This window comes from Nicotiana tabacum, chromosome 4 (assembly GCF_000715075.1).
Source record: "Nicotiana tabacum cultivar K326 chromosome 4, ASM71507v2, whole genome shotgun sequence".
Lineage (NCBI taxonomy): Eukaryota > Viridiplantae > Streptophyta > Magnoliopsida > Solanales > Solanaceae > Nicotiana > Nicotiana tabacum.
The window spans coordinates 115,543,282-115,561,432 of NC_134083.1; the positions used below are offsets into that span (position 1 = coordinate 115,543,282).

Below are 18,151 nucleotides of genomic sequence, written 5' to 3' on the forward strand. Positions count from 1 at the left end.
ATTATATCAATTTATGCTCATTGGGTACATAGTTACTTTTACGTATTTAATTTTTATTTAACAAGATATTGTAAAATTATTTTTAAAAAATATATTACTGTACAAAACTTAAATCAGTAAAAAATACTAGTTGACATCAGAAAAAAAGAGTGATAACAAATTATGGCAAGTTATAGAAAGTTGATCTAGTTCAAGGTATAAAGGTGGAAAAATGACCCCAGATTAAGTAAATAATTTATCCTAGCCAAAATTAGGGGGATCTTTCTCTATATATAAAGCTAACTCTAGGATGAAAGTACTCAACAAAAAACATAGAACTCACTCTCCCTTCTTATTCAGGTCATGGCTGACAAAAAACAAGGGAGAAATGCTGTTTGTGGGCAACTCCAGATAGCTTTTGATCCTCCCAAGAAACCAAAAAGAAACAAGTATGCCGTTGCTTGTTCTTTTCTAGCTTCCTTAGCATCCATCTTGCTTGGTTATGGTAAGAATTCTTTTTTCCCTTGGCCTTCTCATCTCTCTAAAAGTTTGTGATGTTTTCAATTGTTCTGCCTGTAAACAATTGCCTGTACATTTGTAGCCTGTACATTTTTTTCACTAGAGAAACACTGCCTGTGTTTTTAATTTTAAAAAAACGCGGAAAAAGGGTCACTCTTTAACGCTTTCTCGAATAACATCCATTCAACAGGTTTCTTTTTACACCATCTCAGGAATTATATATAGATTATAAGGTTTTCACTGACGTACCCCTAGTGTAACTTAATCGATTTGTCGGATTTAGGGGTGGCATTTACTATTGAACCAACCCCTCTGGTCTAATCAAGAGGTTATTGAATTTGAGAAACTAAAAGATTTAGTTCTTTTTCTTTGTCCATTCATCTAGAGATTTAAAAAGCCTTTAAAACTTTTTTTTCAAGCATGATTTTTTGTGGAAACGTTTTACTATGAACAAATCCAAACAGTGAGGAGGTACCTAGGCGTTGCTCTATTGACATTTCCCTTCTTTATCATGTCTATGCAGAGTCCTCTTTTTGACGAAATTAATCTGTATATAGGCTGACATACAAAAAATTTCTTTTACACTATTAGTATAATTTAATTGATTGTAATAATTATTTATCTATTTTTCATGTTATCAACCCACATTCACTATCGACAAGTATATTTCTTGATTTAAATAGCTTGACAACGTAAAGTAACTTCGCAATTATAAGGGTAAAAAAGTTATATTGTTCTTCAAATTTCATAAAGGAATTAAATTATATACATTACTAGCCCAGTTTTAACTCTTGTAACATGTTGATTACAATGAAATTCCTTTCATAAAATGTGATTTCACGGCCATTTAAATTGCGGATATGGTTTGACCATGCAGATATAGGAGTGATGAGTGGAGCCATCATCTACATCAAAAAAGACCTCAACATCAACGATGTACAAGTGGAGATTCTAGCAGGAATCCTCAATCTCTATTCCCTTATTGGATCCGCCGCCGCTGGCCGAACTTCCGATTGGATAGGCCGCCGGAACACTATGGTGGTGGCGGCAGTAATCTTCTTTGTAGGAGCACTCTTAATGGGTTTCGCTACTAACTATGCCTTCCTCATGTTTGGCCGATTCGTCGCTGGCATCGGTGTCGGTTACGCGCTCATGATTGCTCCGGTTTACACGGCTGAGGTGTCACCGGCGTCTTCTCGGGGTTTCCTCACTTCATTTCCTGAAGTGTTTATTAATGGAGGTACGTGCGTGGTAGTTAGCTAGTAATGTTTCTTTTTTTTGGTTTTTGAGTTCCACGTACGTTGACTTAGGCGTTTTCTCTTCACATGAAAAACAAATAATGACAACACATTAACATGATTTATTTAATCATCATTAGTGGTGTAATATTTTTCTAATAAATATGACCGTGTCAAATTTTATACTATCAATATAATATACTCTATTGTTTAAGTTACTTTATTAGACTTATCATAAAAAGTTACATTGCTTATTATTCTAAATCAATTTAACCTAATGATTAAATTAAAAGTGAGTGTGTCATCAAATGAGCCAACTTACTTTAATGGAGTACTTAGTAAAAGTAACTCTGCAATTTGAGAATCCAATCCTAATTCGTTCCCGCAAAGTTCTTTTATCCCCTGTATGGCCGTTACTGCATATTATATATCTTCCTTTTAAAGTTAACTTAATTATTATTGTAATCTACCCTCTTTTCCTAGTTGTATAAAATTCTTCGTAATGTCAATGGATAATTTTAACGGGAAAATGTTGGTCATATAATAACAATAATAATAATAATAATAATAATAATAATCTTACTATCTTAATTAGCGACTGTTTGACCTTTCTGGCATTTGATGTTTTTATAATTCTCTAAGATGGCGCACATAGTGAGATTTTATAGAATCCATATATGTGAACATTATAGTTCTACATTTCCCTTTCCGTTTCTATATAATCACTAGTCCTATTATTCTCAGAGTGGTTAACTCTTGTTGCTTAATTTTGTTGACAACAGGTATATTGCTGGGATATGTGTCCAACTTCGCCTTCTCCAAGCTCCCAGCACACTTGAGCTGGCGATTCATGTTAGGAATCGGAGCAGTTCCTTCTGTATTCTTGGCTATAAGTGTTCTAGCCATGCCCGAGTCACCGCGTTGGCTCGTCATGCAAGGTCGACTTTCCGAAGCAAGAACTGTTCTTAAGAAAACCTCCGAATCACCCGAAGAAGCAGATTTGAGACTTTCTGAAATCAAAGAAGCGGCTGGCATACCCGAATGCTGCAACGACGACGTTGTGGAAGTCCCAAAACGTCCCAAAGGTGACAGTGTATGGAGAGAACTATTCATTTCTCCTACACCAGCTATTAAACACATAGTACTTACTGGCCTTGGTATCCATTTTTTTCAACAAGCAAGTGGAATTGACTCTGTTGTTTTGTATAGTCCAACAATTTTTGAGAAGGCGGGTATTAAATCAGACACGGATAGGTTACTTGCCACAGTAGCAGTGGGAATAATAAAGACAATATTTGTTTTAGTAGCCACATTTTTACTAGACAGAGTTGGGCGTAGGCCGTTGCTTCTAACAAGTGTTGGTGGAATGGTCATGTCATTGATATTCCTCTCTATTGGACTTACAGTAATTGACCACTCAGATGGCACGGTATTTTGGGCCATAGCACTTTGTATCACAATGGTATTGGTTTATGTTGCACTTTTCTCAATTGGGGCTGGTCCAATCACATGGGTGTATAGTTCTGAGATTTTTCCATTAAGACTCAGGGCAACAGGGTGCAGTTTAGCTGTGGCACTGAACAGGGTGACAAGTGGGGTGGTATCAATGACATTCTTGTCGTTAGAAAAGGCGATAACGATCGGAGGGGCGTTCTTTTTTTATGCAGGACTTGCTGGATTGGCTTGGGTGTTTTTCTTTACGTTAATGCCAGAAACGCAGGGGAAAACATTAGAGGAAACTGAGGAATTGTTTGGAACTTTCTTCAAGTGGAGGTTAACATTGCGAGAACTCAAGGCAAAAGAAAAGAATAACAATGCCCAGATTCAGATGGCTACTGTGCCTGCTGTTGGTAGTTGAAAAAGACAATGGAAAATAGTTGGATATCCTTGGCATTGGTTTTACTACAGGAGATTTTCTGTCAACTTAAACTATTACAAGTTGGAGAACCATCCTTGTTTCGGTGTTTTAATATTGTTGTCCTTTCAGCTTTTACATAGTTCAAAATAGAATAGATTACGAGATATTTAAACTCGTAATATGGCCGTTTTAAATTGTAACCTTTTTAGCTGTTTGGCTGTTTTCATGGAAATTAAACTTTCTCTCCTCACCTCTCAAGATGTCGGCTTGGTTGGAAGTGAAAAATTAATAATATGGAATTTAGGAAGTATGGATGAAGGGGTAAAGAAAGAAACATGTTAGGAAAAAAAAAATACAATCTCTGTTTTAGTTTAGATGACACATTTTTCTTATTAGTGTGTTCCAAAAAGAATGATACATTTCTACAATTGAAAATAATTCAACTTTAAATTCTTCATTTTACCCATTTTACCCTTAATGAGAAGCTTTTATAACCATACAAATGACATGGTCCCACAAGCTTTTACCCCTTAACCTTTTAAGACCACAAGTTTTAAAAATTTATTTTTTTTCTTATACTCTATGCCGAATCAAACTACCTCATCTAATTTGAAACGGAGAGAGTATACTTGTCTCTCATGTAAGGATTTCCAAAGGGGTTTATAATATCTTGGGCCACTCAACCAATTACTTTAAGGGGACGTTTGGTATGATGCATACGAATAATGTTGAATAGAGTATATTAGTAATGCTGATATTAGTTATGCTTGCATTTAAGAATAATATAAATGAGCAAGAAAGTAAAATGTTATTGAGCTTTGAACTAAGTCTAGTGTATGCTTGTCAAAAAATTCGTGTCCTTACAATGATGGTAGAACTCACTATTTATAGCCGCACTTAGGGAACAAGGTCCTAGGATCAAGCCCCTCTTAAATGATAATTATGAGGGCCATTGAAGAATCTGTAACGGTAGGCAGTGAAGGCCATATTCTTTGTAACGGACCACGCACTTAATGCTATAGAATATTCTTCATTGAATACCACCGGGTAGCAGGTATTTATTTCGCCTTTATGAATGTCATTCTCTCCGGTAACAAACGAGATCGTTGCCTTCGGACCCGACTATCTTCTGTCTTCGGCTCCACGTGTCATTTTCTCATGCCGTTATTAAATATGAACATATTTTACCCAATACAAATAGTCCCCTTGCTTTCCGGTGGCATTAACTTTGTGTCACCGGGAAGTTGGTAAACATACTTTTTTTGGCGGAAAATTCTCTGACCCCTTCTAAGAAGTTTCTGACGATTGATTAGACACATGTCTCTCCGCATTTAATGTCCCGAAAACTCGTCATCCCATAATTTAGCATCATTTTTGCCGGTTATCAAGGTAATTATGGCCACGATTTTAGTCATTTATTCCTTTACTTATATGCATCAAACTTCTTCATTTACACTTCATAATTCTCCAAACTTTCTCAAACTCTCTTTACTCAACTGATACTTTGTCTTTAACCTTTCTTTAACCTTCTTCTTCAGAGAAACCTTTCCTTCCTTTCTGGTAAGAATGCATTCTTCTTCTAGAAGCCCTAGTTCTTCAAAAAATAAAGGTAAAGCTGATGATGATGCTCAAGCTACGGTGAGCACCATCATCCCAAGAAGTCTTGTCACAACTAAGTACTTCGAAGATAAGTATCCTTCCGCTAACCCTCGTACATGGGCCTTTGACATGTACCCTTCTTCCACCCGTCTTTCTAATATTCCTGTCATGAAGGAAGACTGTCATTGCCAAGATTTAGACATTATCCCTCTTGATCTGGCGGAGCAGATAACCATACCCAAGAAGGGTTTCACGTATTTTTATACGTATCCCTTCACTTTGGGGTCGTTCTCTTTGAGTGGGGAACTTGATTCTGTTATTGTGGAGTTTTGCATCCATTACCAGGTATGCCTATCACAAGTAAATCCTTCTGTATGGAGGACAATCTTTTGTCTTCGGCGTTTGTGCTAGGAGACGGGAGAGGAGATAACCCTAGCTCGATTAATGAACCTTTATTCCCCCAAGATGTTTCGCGGGAGAATGATAAATTTCAGCGAACGTGGCCATCATGCTCTATTGTCCAGCATGGATGATGAAAACGACCGTGGGTGGATGGAACAGATCGTTGTAGTTGCAACAGTGGACATCATTCCGGGCACAGCTTCATCCTTTCCGAAATTGTGGAACCATACTCGTAAGTTCATTGTTTGTTTCTTCTTCTAGCTAAAGATCATCCCATGTTGTTACTGACTCCTCCTCTTTCACTTGTTTCAGCAACTCGGTGTGTTCCACTGAGGGTCGAAGGCTTGGACCAGTGGGTCAAAATAATTTTGGATGTTACTACGTCCGAGACCCGTACGTGGAAAGAACTAGCCCTTAAATATGGGTGGAAGGCCAAAAATCATGGTAGGTTAAACTCATCTTGTTTTTCCTTTTCGTATAAGAAAGCTGATTAACCTCCTTCTCTTGTTGAATTTAGGTCTACCCTAAGGTTCAGTTGTTGTCCCCGAGGAGGACATTTTGGCTAATCCTGTTGACGCGGCGAGGCTACTGCAGGAGGCTTTTACCCAAACAGGTGTCTCCTTGCCTGCTTCTGGTGCAAGTGCTTCTTCTCGGAGTCCCCGGCCGGAGAACAAACAACCAAAAGGAGACGTAGGGTCGCGACCGGGGGAAACAATAAAAAGGCAAAGAATGCAGCGCCTAAGACATTCCCGGATGTCGTAGAAATAAGCATCGCGCCCGAGCCGATCCCAGAAGCTGTGGTGATCGACGATGATGGAGGAGCCAGTGATGAGGGGGCTTGTCTACATAAAGACGACGACTTTCATCAGCTCAACAGAATGCTCAATCCGTTGAGCTAGTTACACCAACTGAGGACGATGCCTCGGCACTCCGGGGGGAGTTCGATATGGTGGAAGATGCTAACTCACGCTTCCAAGCCCCAATTGTCGTGCCCGATATTATGAGGTTGAGTACCGGGTCCCTTCTGTCTTCGTTTGACGAGCAACCAACAACCAGCACTGCATTTACCGCAGCTTCTTCTCATCCTACAATGCCATCTTCTTCATATCCCTCTTCTCCAACTCTGCCTTCGCCACCAGCAACTGCTACATCATCTCCATCGGCCGCAGTTGCCCGAGAGGAGGATGTCCCTCTTCCCCAGTCCCTAGTTCATGGGAATTTGGGGCAAAATTATGTTGTCCCCTCCGAAGATACCCAAAGAACTCCATGAGTGTCACCCTTTCGGTCTCTATCGGATGCCATCTGTTATCCTGGCCGGTGGAGCTTGCTAACTATCTGAATCCTTTGGCTTCAAAAACAGATAGGGATAAGATACAAACTCTCTCATGAGAGTGTTTGTTGAAAAATGTCGTGCACAACACAGCTATAGCCTTTGTTTCCTCTGTCGTTTCTTTTATCTTTCTTATGGAATGGTTTTGAATTTGTATTTTTGTTTTGCAGGCCAACTTCCTTGCTTCTGAGGGCCTTCAAAGGCTGATTCGTGATAAGGAGGAACTTACCTCCGAGCAGGATCGACTTTTGGCCAAGCGAGACCAAACTGCTACTCGCCTCTCAGAACTGGAAGTACGAGCTGCTGAGGCCGTTGAGTTGGAGGCTCGGTTGCTGCAAAGCGAGTAAGAAATAGTCACTCTTAGCCAGGAGGTCGCCCTGTTAAGGGCACAATTTGAAGAAACTAAGGCCAAATGGGTTGAGGTCCATAATATCGTTCTTGCTGCATCCGATCACGAGGCTGCCACTGCAGAGAGATTAAATAATTTGTAGGCAGCCTTAAACTCCAAAAATGAAGAGGTTACTGCTGCCGAGGCGAACTATGCCCGGTTAGAGGAGAAGCAAAAGAGGACCATCGAACATAATAGAGTTTTCAGCTCCACTGTCCGCGAGCTTGATGTCAGCCTCCGGTCCACCAGATCCGCGTGGGATAACCTTTCTACTGAGGTCGACCAACTTAAAGAAGAACTCCAGCACCGAGCGTCTTCCCTCATTGTTGATAAAATGTATGCTATGTATAACATGAGGAGAAAAACCTTGGAGAGGCCAAAGCGGGTGTCATTGACTTTGATGCCAAAATCTCTAAGGCCTGTGAGCTGGAGTCAACTGCCAAAAGGGGTCTTTCGGTCCGTCCTGATGCTACTGACTCTTCTGGTCCTAGTTTTGAGTTCTCGAGAACTGAAGAAGAAGCGGAAGGTGATGATGCTGAAGGCCAAAATGATGATGGCCAAAATTTTGAGCCGGCGACGGATCCACCCACTTCTCCTAGGGGTGTAGATGCTCCTCTTCCTCCGGGTTTCGGAGATGCAGTAGCTTAGTTTATGCTTTCTTTTATTTTTCATACTTTTGTATTTGTGCTACTTGGCATGTTTATTATGAATAGAAACACTTTTCCGTTCAAGTATTGTTCAAGTTTTTCTTTTTGCATACTTTTCGTTTAGGTATTTGCGCAAGTTTTTCTCTTTGCATCCTTTTCGTTTAAGTATTCTTGTCAGTTTTCCCCGTCGAGATATGCGAGGCTTCGGGTATATTTTTCCCCGGTAGTATTTGGATTCCGGGCATAGGTTCTTCCGAAATCAACCCTTTAACATGAGGGTTTCATAAGAGAGGGTCCTCTTATGTTTACGGTGCTCTTGAAGAGGACGTCTCCTGTTCATTATGGCACTAGCATTTGAAGTACTTGTTTAATATTCAAATGATAAAATTAACTCATCATTTAGACAAGAAACAAGATAGAAATAAAAGGACTTTACTTTATTCCTTCCATTTTCAAAAGTACATAAGCATTCATTGTGCTAAAAAGAAATTGTCATTTCTTGTGGCTAACTTGTACAACTTGTTTCTATGGGGCTGGCTGCACAGTCCCCGATCCTGATGATATAATTATGTATCCGGGTTTCGTATTCCGGTCGATGTGACAGTCATTGTTGCCGTTCGATAGCAAACTTCACTTCCCCTTAAGAATTTATGTTATCGAGCCAAAGATTATCTAACAATCCCCCAATTGCTTGCACTTGTGAATGGTCGGGTAATATCTGTTTGACAACAAACTTTACTTCCCGGTAGGAACTTTGCTATCGAGCAAAAGATTATCTAATCGCTCCATAGTGGTTCTTTCCTTGTGTGCCTTTTCATTTAAAGGTCTTATTGTTGCTGCTGAAGCTTCCTTCATAGTATGCTTTCCGTTGCTGCCTCGTTAAAAAACTTTCCAGAAAAACCCAATTGGGACAAAAACTAGACGAAGGGAAAAAAAGTGCAGCACATACTTCCAGTACAGGCGAGGCTCATCGGTAATAGTATCTCTTGAGGTGTGCCACATTCCAGTTGCTTGGCAACTTTTCTCTATCTTGATTTTCTAACTCATATGACCCTTTTCCCCGTGACAGCTGAAACCTGGTAGGGGCCTTCCTATGTTGGACCTAGCTTCCCCGCATTGAGTTCCCGGGTGTTCTGAGTTACTTTCCTTAAAACTAAGTCTGCTACTTTGAAATAAAGGAGGTTGGCTCTTCTATTGTAATATCTCTCTATTCTCTGCTTTTGGGCTGCCATCCTTATATACGCCAAGTCCCTGCGTTCATCGAGCAGCTCCAATTTGACTGACATTGCTTCATTGTTTGCTTCTTCATTTTCCCAAAAATATCTCAGGGTAGGCTCTCCTACTTCCACCAGGATCAAAGCTTCCGCCCGGTACACAAGAGAGAAAGGAGTGTCCCCCATACTCGATTTGGCCATTGTTCGGTATGCCCATAGTACACCTGGCAGCTCTTCGGGCCATTTACCTTTAGCTTCTTCCAATTTCTTTTTGAGATTTTGTATAATCACCTTGTTTGTTGATTATGCTAGATCGTTTGCGCTCAGATGATAGGATGATTATGTGATCCTTTTGATTTTCAAGTCTTCAAGGAACTTTGTGACCTTTGCGTATATACATTGTGGCCCGTTTTCGCAGGCTATCTCTTTTGGTATCCCAAATCTGCAAATTATATCCTCCCACAAGAAATCTACCACTTCACGTTCATCGATCTTCTGATAAGGACTTGCTTCAACCCACTTAGAAAAATAATCAGTTAAAATCAAAAGAAATCTTACCTTACCGGGAGCCGGTGGCAGGGGTCCGATGATATCCATTTCCCACTTCATGAACGTCCATGGTGACAAAACTGAATGCAATGGCTCTGCCAGTTCATGTACCAACGATGCGCAGCGTTGACATTTTATCACATTTTGTAACATAAGCTTTGGCGTCTTGTTCCATCCGGGGCCATTAGTATCCTGCCCTAATTAATTTTAACACTAAGGAATCCGCGCTTGAGTGATTTCCGGATATCCCTTCGTGGACTTCTCGCATAACATAACTAGCTTCGGAGGCTCCCAACATCGGGCCTTGAAGAGATCTTATGTATAATTGACCCCATTTGAAGCTGTATCGAGCTGCTTTAGTGCGTAGTGCCCGAGATGCCTTAGGAACTTCAGGCAATTTTCCATGCTCAAGATAATCAATAATCTCGTTTCTCCAGTCCCAGACCAAATTGGTCGCGTTTACCTCGTAATAGCTATCCACGTCCAATACCGAATGCATAAGTTGTACTACCATGCCGGAGTCTAATCCCTTCATCTCTGTGGACGATCCGAGGTTGGCTAGTGCATCTGCTTCTGCATTCTCTTCCCTCGGGATATGCATAATTAACCATTCCCGAAACCAAGTAAGCAGAGCCTGGACTTTTATTACGCATTATTGCATGCGTTCCTCTTTTGATTCGAAGATCCTAAACTTGATTTACTACCAATTGGGAGTCGCATTTGATTTCTATGACCTCAGAGTCTAGTCCCTGGGCCAATTCGAGCCCTGTAATCAAAGCTTCATACTCCGCTTTATTGTTAGTTAGAGGAACAGTTTTTATGGCCTGCCTTAGGGTTTCTCCCGAGGGTGTGGTTAACACTATGCCGAACCCGGACCCTTTCACATTGAAAGCTCCGTCCGTGAACAAGGTCCAAACTCCTGATGTCGATTCTGACACCATTGATGCTTCTTTGGTAGCCAAAGGTAAAAGTTCCGGACTGAAATCGGCTACAAAGTCGGCCAATATATGTGACTTAATTGCAGTCATGGGTTTATATTCTATGTCAAATTTGCTCATTTCGACGGCCCACTTAGCCATCCTACCTGAGAGTTCTGATTTATGAAAAATATTTCGTAAGGGAAAAGTGGTCACCACAGCTATCGGGTGACATCTGAAATAAGACCTTAGCTTTCGAGCGGTAACTATGAGGGCTAAGGCCAATTTTTACAGATGTGGGTAGCAAGTTTCTGCCCCCGTTAAAATTTTACTTAGATAATAAATAAGAGACTACGTACCTTCATCCTCGCAGATTAAAACAACACTTACTGCTACCTCTGTGACCGCTAAGTAGATCAGTAGTTGTTCGCCTTCCTTCGGCTTTGACAGTAACGGAGGACTTGATAAATACCTTTTCAGATTCTTCAAAACCTGCTAATATTTCGGTGTCCATTCAAAGTTATTCTTCTTTTTGAGAAGTACAAAGAAATGATGGCATTTTTTCGAAGACCGGGAAATGAATCTGCTCAAAGAGGCTAGTCTCCCTGTTAGCCTTTGAACCTCTTTTATGCTTGATAGCTGGTTTGGGATGTCTTCGATGGCTTTAATTTTATCAGGGTTAACCTCGATCCCCCTTTGCGACACGAGAAAACCCATGAACTTACCAGAGCTGACCCCGAACGCACACTTCTCGGGGTTAAGCGTCATATTGTGCTTCCTTAAGATGTCAAAGGTATCTTGCAGGTGATTCATATGATCACCTGCGTTCAAAGACTTAACCAGCATATCATCTATGTAAACTTCCATAATTTTCCCTACTTGTTTCTCAAACATTTTGCTTACGAGCCGTTGATAACTGGCTCGGTGTTCTTTAGCCTGAAAGGCATCACATTGTAACAATATGTGCCAAAGTTTGTTATGAACGAAGTTTTTTTCCTGATCCTCCGGGTTCATCTTGATTTGGTTGTACCCAGAGTAAGCATAGAGGAAACTCATTAACTCATGTCCAGATGTCGCATAAATTATTTGATCAATGTTTGGTAATGGGAATGAGTCTTTTGGGTACGCCTTATTTAAATCCTTATTGTCTACGCACATGCGAAACTTATTATTCTTCTTTGGAACTACTACTATGTTGGCTAGCCAGTCAGGATACTTTACCTTTCAGATTGAACCGATATCAAGCAAACGAGTTACCTCTTCTTTGACAAATTTATTCCTGACCTCGGCAATGGAACATTTTTTCTGCCTTACCGGAGGGATGTTAGAGTCCAGGCTTAATTTGTGCACTGCCACTTCTGGTGGGATATGTGTCATATCCGCATGCGACCACGCAAAGCAATCGATATTAAGTTTTTGAAATTCAATAAATCCAGACCTGAGCTCGGGGTGTAGTCTTGTCCCCAAGTGAAACTTCCTCTCCAAGAATTTTCGAACAATGCGACTGGTTCAAGTTCTTCCGCCGTAGATTTTACTGCGTCCGTTTCTTCTGGTACTTGAAAATATCTTAGTACCTGATAGGATTCTGATGACTCTTCCCCTTGGTTGACTTCGCTCGGCTCGGGAGTAGGTGCCGGTTCCTGTAATTTCTATGTCGCATGCTCCTTCCCTTTGCTACTGGAAGCTGATATCACATTCATCTCCCTTATTGCCGGTTTTTTGCCTCTTATTTGTTTAATTCCCACGGGAGTTGGGAATTTCAACAACTGGTGATATGTTGATGGCACAACCTTTATTTAGTGCAACCACAGTCTCCCCAAGATAATATTATAGCCCATATTGCTGTCCACCACCTCGAAGAGGGTCGTCTTCATCACCCCCTCGGCATTCGTGGGAAGCAAGATCTCTCCTCGGGTTATCACACTTGCTAGGTTGAACCCAGCAAGGCGTTTTGTGGCCGGAATGATACTTCCGGTGAGCTTGTCTTGCTCTAATACTATCCATTGGATGATGTTGGCCGAACATCTTGGGTCCACCAGAACATGTTTAATTTTAAATTCTAAGACATTTAAAGAGATTACCAATGCGTCGTTGTGCGGCAGCAGTAGTCCATATACGTCTTCTTCCGTGAAAGTGATGTTGTCTTCAGCGACTTCCTGGAGTCTCTTGTTGTGGGTCACTGGCACCTTCATCATTTTTTCCACTGAAAATATCACACCATTAATATCGCCCCCCCCCCCAAAATCATGTTGATTGTCAAGCGTGGGGGATCTTCTCCTACTTTTGAAGGTTTCGCATTGTCACGATTACGCCCGTAGTTGTTTTTAGCTCGATCGCTTAAAAATTCTCAGAGATGACCATTTTTCAGTAATGTCGCCACCTCCTCGTGCAGATGCTGATAGCCCCATGTCCGGTGACCGTTGGTCCCATGATATTCACACCATAAATTAGGATCCCTTTGGCTGGGATCGGATCTCACTGGCTTCAAGAACCATGCCTCTTTGATGTTCCTCATAGCCAATACTAGCTCCACTACGCTGACGCTAAAGTTGTACTCGAAAAGCCTGGGTTAGGAGGAATCTCGAGAACCTGATGTTTCCTCATCCTATAACGACCTGTCATTCTGGATGCGATCAGTTCTCCTATCGGTGGTGAATCTATCCGAGCGGAAACCTCTGCCGCATCCTTTGGACCGTTCATAGTGCAGAACCCGTCCCCTTGAAGACCGTTGATCTAAGTCAAAAATCATCTCTTGACTTCTCTTTATTCTTCTCCTGGTCTCGACCCTTGGTTGATGTTGGGAAACCGAGCTGATCATCCTCAATTCTTATCTTTGATTCATACCGGTTGTGAATATCTTCCCATGTTGTTGCCTGGAACTCGAGCATACTTTCCTTCAACTTCCGGGAAGCATCGAACTCTTCGGATTCAGACCTTAGTGACTGCTTCAGCTGCCCATTCGTCTGGTGCGACGGTACCATCATTCTTTCTTTCCGGAATCTGGTCACGAACTCGCGCAGCAATTCTAACTCTCCTTGTGCAATCCTGAATATGTCGGCTTTTTAGGCATGTACCTTCCTGGCCCCGGCGTTATCCTTAATTAAAGAATTTGCAAGCATATCGATTGAATCTATAGAATGCTTGGGCAAGAGTGAATACCATGCCATGGCCCCCTTCGTGAGGGTCTCTCCGAATTTCTTCAATAAGACTGACTCGATCTCGTGCGGAGCCAAATCATTCCCCTTCACCATCATTGTATAGGTGGTGATATGCTCCTGAGGATCTGAAGTCCCATCATACTTCGGCAGATTCGGCATTTCGAATCATTTCGGGATCAACTTTGGTGCCACGCTTGGTTCGAACGACAATTGGGTGTACTTCTTCGAGTCCGACCCTTTCAGTACTGGTGGTACGCCCGAAATTTGATCCATTCGGGCATTTATTTTCCTCATAAACAACATGAGTTAGATTTTAAAGGGATCACTCTCGTTGTTGTGCATCGAAGCCGACCTTGCCCCTCGGGGTGTTGTTGTCGACCCTTCGCATTGTTTGATTTGCGGGAGCACGGGAGGATTTGGGCCTCGTCCATTCACATTGCTGGAAGCACCCGACAATGCGTGCTTCAGCTCCATCATGACATGATCCTGTCGTGTGAGATGGCCTATAATGGCCTCTTGTTGTTCTTTCAAGATCCTTACTGTTTCGACGAAGTGCTCGTATTCAGCATCATCAAGAGTCATCTCTCGAACATATCATGGATATCGTCTGTTGTGGACCGGCATGGCCTCATCCCCCTCGTTGCGGGTATTACTAATTGAATCCTCGTGCTGAGGCTGCTTTCCTTGGGCCTCAATGTTATGTGCAATGTTGACACTGTTATCTGCCATTTTCTATGATTTTTGCTAATAACAAAGAATCAAACAAGTTAGTAATAGATGCAAGGATCAATTCAGTTACACAATTGTCTATGCCCCACGATGGGCGCCAAACAGTTTACCCGTAAAATGGTACAGTTGAATTTATATGTGATTTATAGACAAGTGAATCGATTTGATCCTAAAATTTTAAATAAATTAGATAAAAATATAAGGTTTAGCGTTAAAATCGAGATAAGAAGATAGAGATCTTGAGCCAGGAACCGAGCTTCCGGAGGCGGTAAGAATAATATAAATGAACAAGAAAGTAAAATGTTATTGAGCTTTGAACAAAGACTAGTGTATGCTTATTAGAAAATTCATGTCCTTACAATGATGGTAGAGCTCACTATTTATAGCTGCACCTAGGGAACAAGGTCCTAGGATCAAGCCTCTTTTAAATGACAATTACGAGGGTTATTGAAGAATGTGTAACGGTAGGCAGTAAAGGTCATATTCTTTGTAACAGACCAAGCACTTAATGCTATAGAATATATTTCATTGAATGCCACTGGGTGGCAGGCATTTATTTCACCTTTATAAATATTATTCTCTCCGGTAACAAACGAGATCGGTGCCTTCGGACCCGACTATCTTCTGTTTTCGGCTTCACACGTCGCTTTCTCATATGATCATTAAATATAAACATATTTTACCCTATACAAGGAGAATTTATTAACTTTTATTTATGAATTCCAGGAGAATTAAAAAAATATAGAAAATAAAATAAAAGGAGAAGAATAGGAGAGACAAGAAGTTTATATGATAGTGTCGATTTCAGTGTGTCCGTTGATGAAAGAAGATATGAGAGAAATGTTTTGAGACGAGCATTTTATGAGGAAGCTGGAAAGCACTCTCCATCCATTGCATCAATGTAAATTTGAAAGCTTTTCATTTTGAACATACAAGGGGAATGGATTTACGAGTTTAACCTGACATAGGATGTGGTTATCTCAACGAAAAAAGGATGAGTACCTTCACTTGAAAAGTTACTGGATGGTTCTCAATACTGTTTCCGGAAATAGAACAAATGAAAGTAAATGAAAGCTCTCGCAGTGCTCTTTGTTATGACTTGATGCATGTAAGCTGCAAAGTAGAGAGAATGTAGAGGTGGTGAAGGCACATTCAAGTGATCCTGTTTAAATGTCCTTTCAGAGGAGGAGAAGGTTTCCCGTTTTGTGCTGGTGTATTTATGTATGCTTATGCGTTTATGTACCTATAGGGGTATAGGACAAAAAGATGTTGTTAAGGAATGATATCTGATTATGTAATCTATCCTCTTGGTGTGTGTGTATATATAATGGATTTTACTCTTCCTCTACGCATGGTAACAATGAAAAGTATGATTTCTTTCTTGTTGAACTTCCAATTGTCTGTTCGTCCCCTCAAATTTTATCCGTGTATGTCCTTGTGACGATCCGATAGGTCGTTTTGAGTTCTAGCCTTAATTTTCATGATCTGAGACCTCCCGTAGCTCCATTTGATGTTTCTTGGTTTGCGTGCGTGGTCCGTGTCGCTTTTCGAAAAGCTTTTATATGAAATTTTGAAGAAAATAAAAAAATTGACTAAAAATGAAGTTAGAGTTGATTACGGTCAATATTTTGGGTAAATGACCCTGAATCGGTATTTTTACAATTCTGGTAGGTCCGTATTGTAATTTTGGATTTGGGCAAATGCCCGAAATTGAATTCGGAGATCCCTAAGTTAATTTGACTTGTTTTGCCGAAAGTTAGCATTTTAAATGTTTGGAAATTTCCTAGGTTTGACCGTAGGTTGACTTTATAGTTATCGGGTTCAGATTTTAATTTTGGGACTTGGAATAGGTCCGTTTTGTTATTTTAAACTTGTCTACAAAATTTGGTGCAATTCGGAGTTTGTTTGATAGGATTCGGACGCTTGGTTGTGATTCTAGATGTTCTTGAGTTGTCTTTTGAATTTCATGAGTTGATGTCCGATTCGTGGTTCTATATATTATTTTGGTGTTTCGATCGTGCGAGCGAATTCACATGATATTTTTAGACTTGTGTGGATATTTGGTTTGGAGCCACGAGGGCTCGGGTGAGTTTCGGACGTGTTTCAGATTGGATTGAGCTGGTTATAGGTTGCTAGTGTGCTGGTGTTATAGTTGTCGCAATTGCGAGCACCAGCATCGCAATTGCGAAGAGAACAGGGGAGGTCCAGATATTGCAAATGCGACTCCCTCTTTGCATTTGCGAAGACAGTGTAGGATTGGGTTGGGTCGCATTTGCGACCATTGTGTCGCTTATGCGAAGAAGGCTGCCATCGTAATTGCGAAGCCCTTGTCGCAATTGCGATATCTCAGTGAGATGTCAGGGTTCGCTTTTGCGATTCCTATTCCGCAATTGCGAGGGTTCACAAATGCGAACCTAAGATTGCATTTGCGACATCTGCAACTGAACAAAAGGGCTGGAAGACGGGATTTTCGTCTTATTTTCATATCTTTGAACTCTAGACTCTTTAGGAGGAGATTTGGAGAGGGAATTTTCACATACAATTATTGGATAAGTGATTTTTATCTATTTTCAATTATAGTACATGATTATACATGAGATTTAACATCAAATTCATGAGAATCTAAGAGAAAGTTTTGGGATTTTTGTCTACGTTTTGGAAAATAAAAATTTGGGATTTGAGAGTCAAATTGGACTCAGATTTAAAAATAAAATACATATATGGACTCGTGGGGTTATGGGTAGTCAAGATCTACCCTTGTACTCGAGTTTTCATGGGGGGGGATTAACTTTTGTTGACTTTTTTCAAATTCATGGAATCATTTTCACTCGTAGGTAGTTTCTAAAGCTTATTTTGAATTTTTTTATCAATAATTGGTTAGATTTGGTTGGTTTTGAGGCTTGTTCAAAAGGAAAGGCCGTGGTTAGTTGATTGACTTGGTTACGGAGTGAGGTAAGTGTGGCATCTAACCTTGACTTGAGGGAATTAGGATTTGTTGGACTATTTGTTATGTCAATTATGCGCGAAAACGGCGTATATGCGAGGTGACGAGTGTATATGCGCCGTCATGAGATTTAGCATGCGGGGTTGGGCTATTTACTTCCATGACTTCATGTATTCCATGTTATCTCTTGTTATATGCTTTAATTCCTATATGTTCTTACTTGACATCTATGCTTTACTTGTTAATTATTATTTAATTGTTACTTGTTAATTGTTATTTAATTGTTACTTGTTTTAATTTATTCATTTCTCACCCAATGTATGCTTACCTGCTATATGTTCCTACTTACTTTAATTGTATATTCTCATTGTCACTGTTTTTACTTGTTTTTATTCTTCTTATTTTACTTGATGCACTCTATTATGCTATTTCCATTACGTGAGCCATTCTATTTCAGTTTAATGTTTTGCCAAGGTTTGAGGATTACGAAGTATTGGCTATTCTCCGTTTGTATTGGTAGTTCCATATTGTTCCGTACGTTTCATTTCTCTGTTGTGTGGATATTTCTTGAATAGTGGTGTTGAGTTGTTTATGTTGATAAATTGATATTGAGGGATCAGGTTGCACGCCACAATCGTACTGAAATGAATTGATATTGGGGGGTCGAGTTGCACACCGCA

The 18,151-nt window shown here is 40.5% G+C and overlaps 1 protein-coding gene across 1 annotated transcript; it reads left to right on the plus strand.

The window, feature by feature from the left end:
* Positions 1-319: 319 nt before the first annotated feature.
* Positions 320-3,793, plus strand: LOC107822578 (polyol transporter 5-like). Its single transcript, XM_075251176.1, has 3 exons — positions 320-484; positions 1,376-1,738; positions 2,519-3,793. Exons 1-3 carry the CDS (start codon positions 343-345, stop codon positions 3,592-3,594), a joined length of 1,581 nt encoding a protein of 526 aa, XP_075107277.1. The 5' UTR covers positions 320-342; the 3' UTR covers positions 3,595-3,793.
* The last annotated feature ends 14,358 nt before the right edge of the window (positions 3,794-18,151 follow it).

Excerpts from the sequence above, each read along its gene's own strand:
- LOC107822578 (XM_075251176.1), top strand. The coding sequence starts at position 343 with ATGGCTGACAAAAAACAAGGGAGAAATGCTGTTTGTGGGCAACTCCAG. Across the intron at positions 485-1,375 it reads ATCCATCTTGCTTGGTTATG|ATATAGGAGTGATGAGTGGA; the intron begins GTAAGAATTCTT and ends TTGACCATGCAG. Across the intron at positions 1,739-2,518 it reads TGAAGTGTTTATTAATGGAG|GTATATTGCTGGGATATGTG; the intron begins GTACGTGCGTGG and ends TGTTGACAACAG.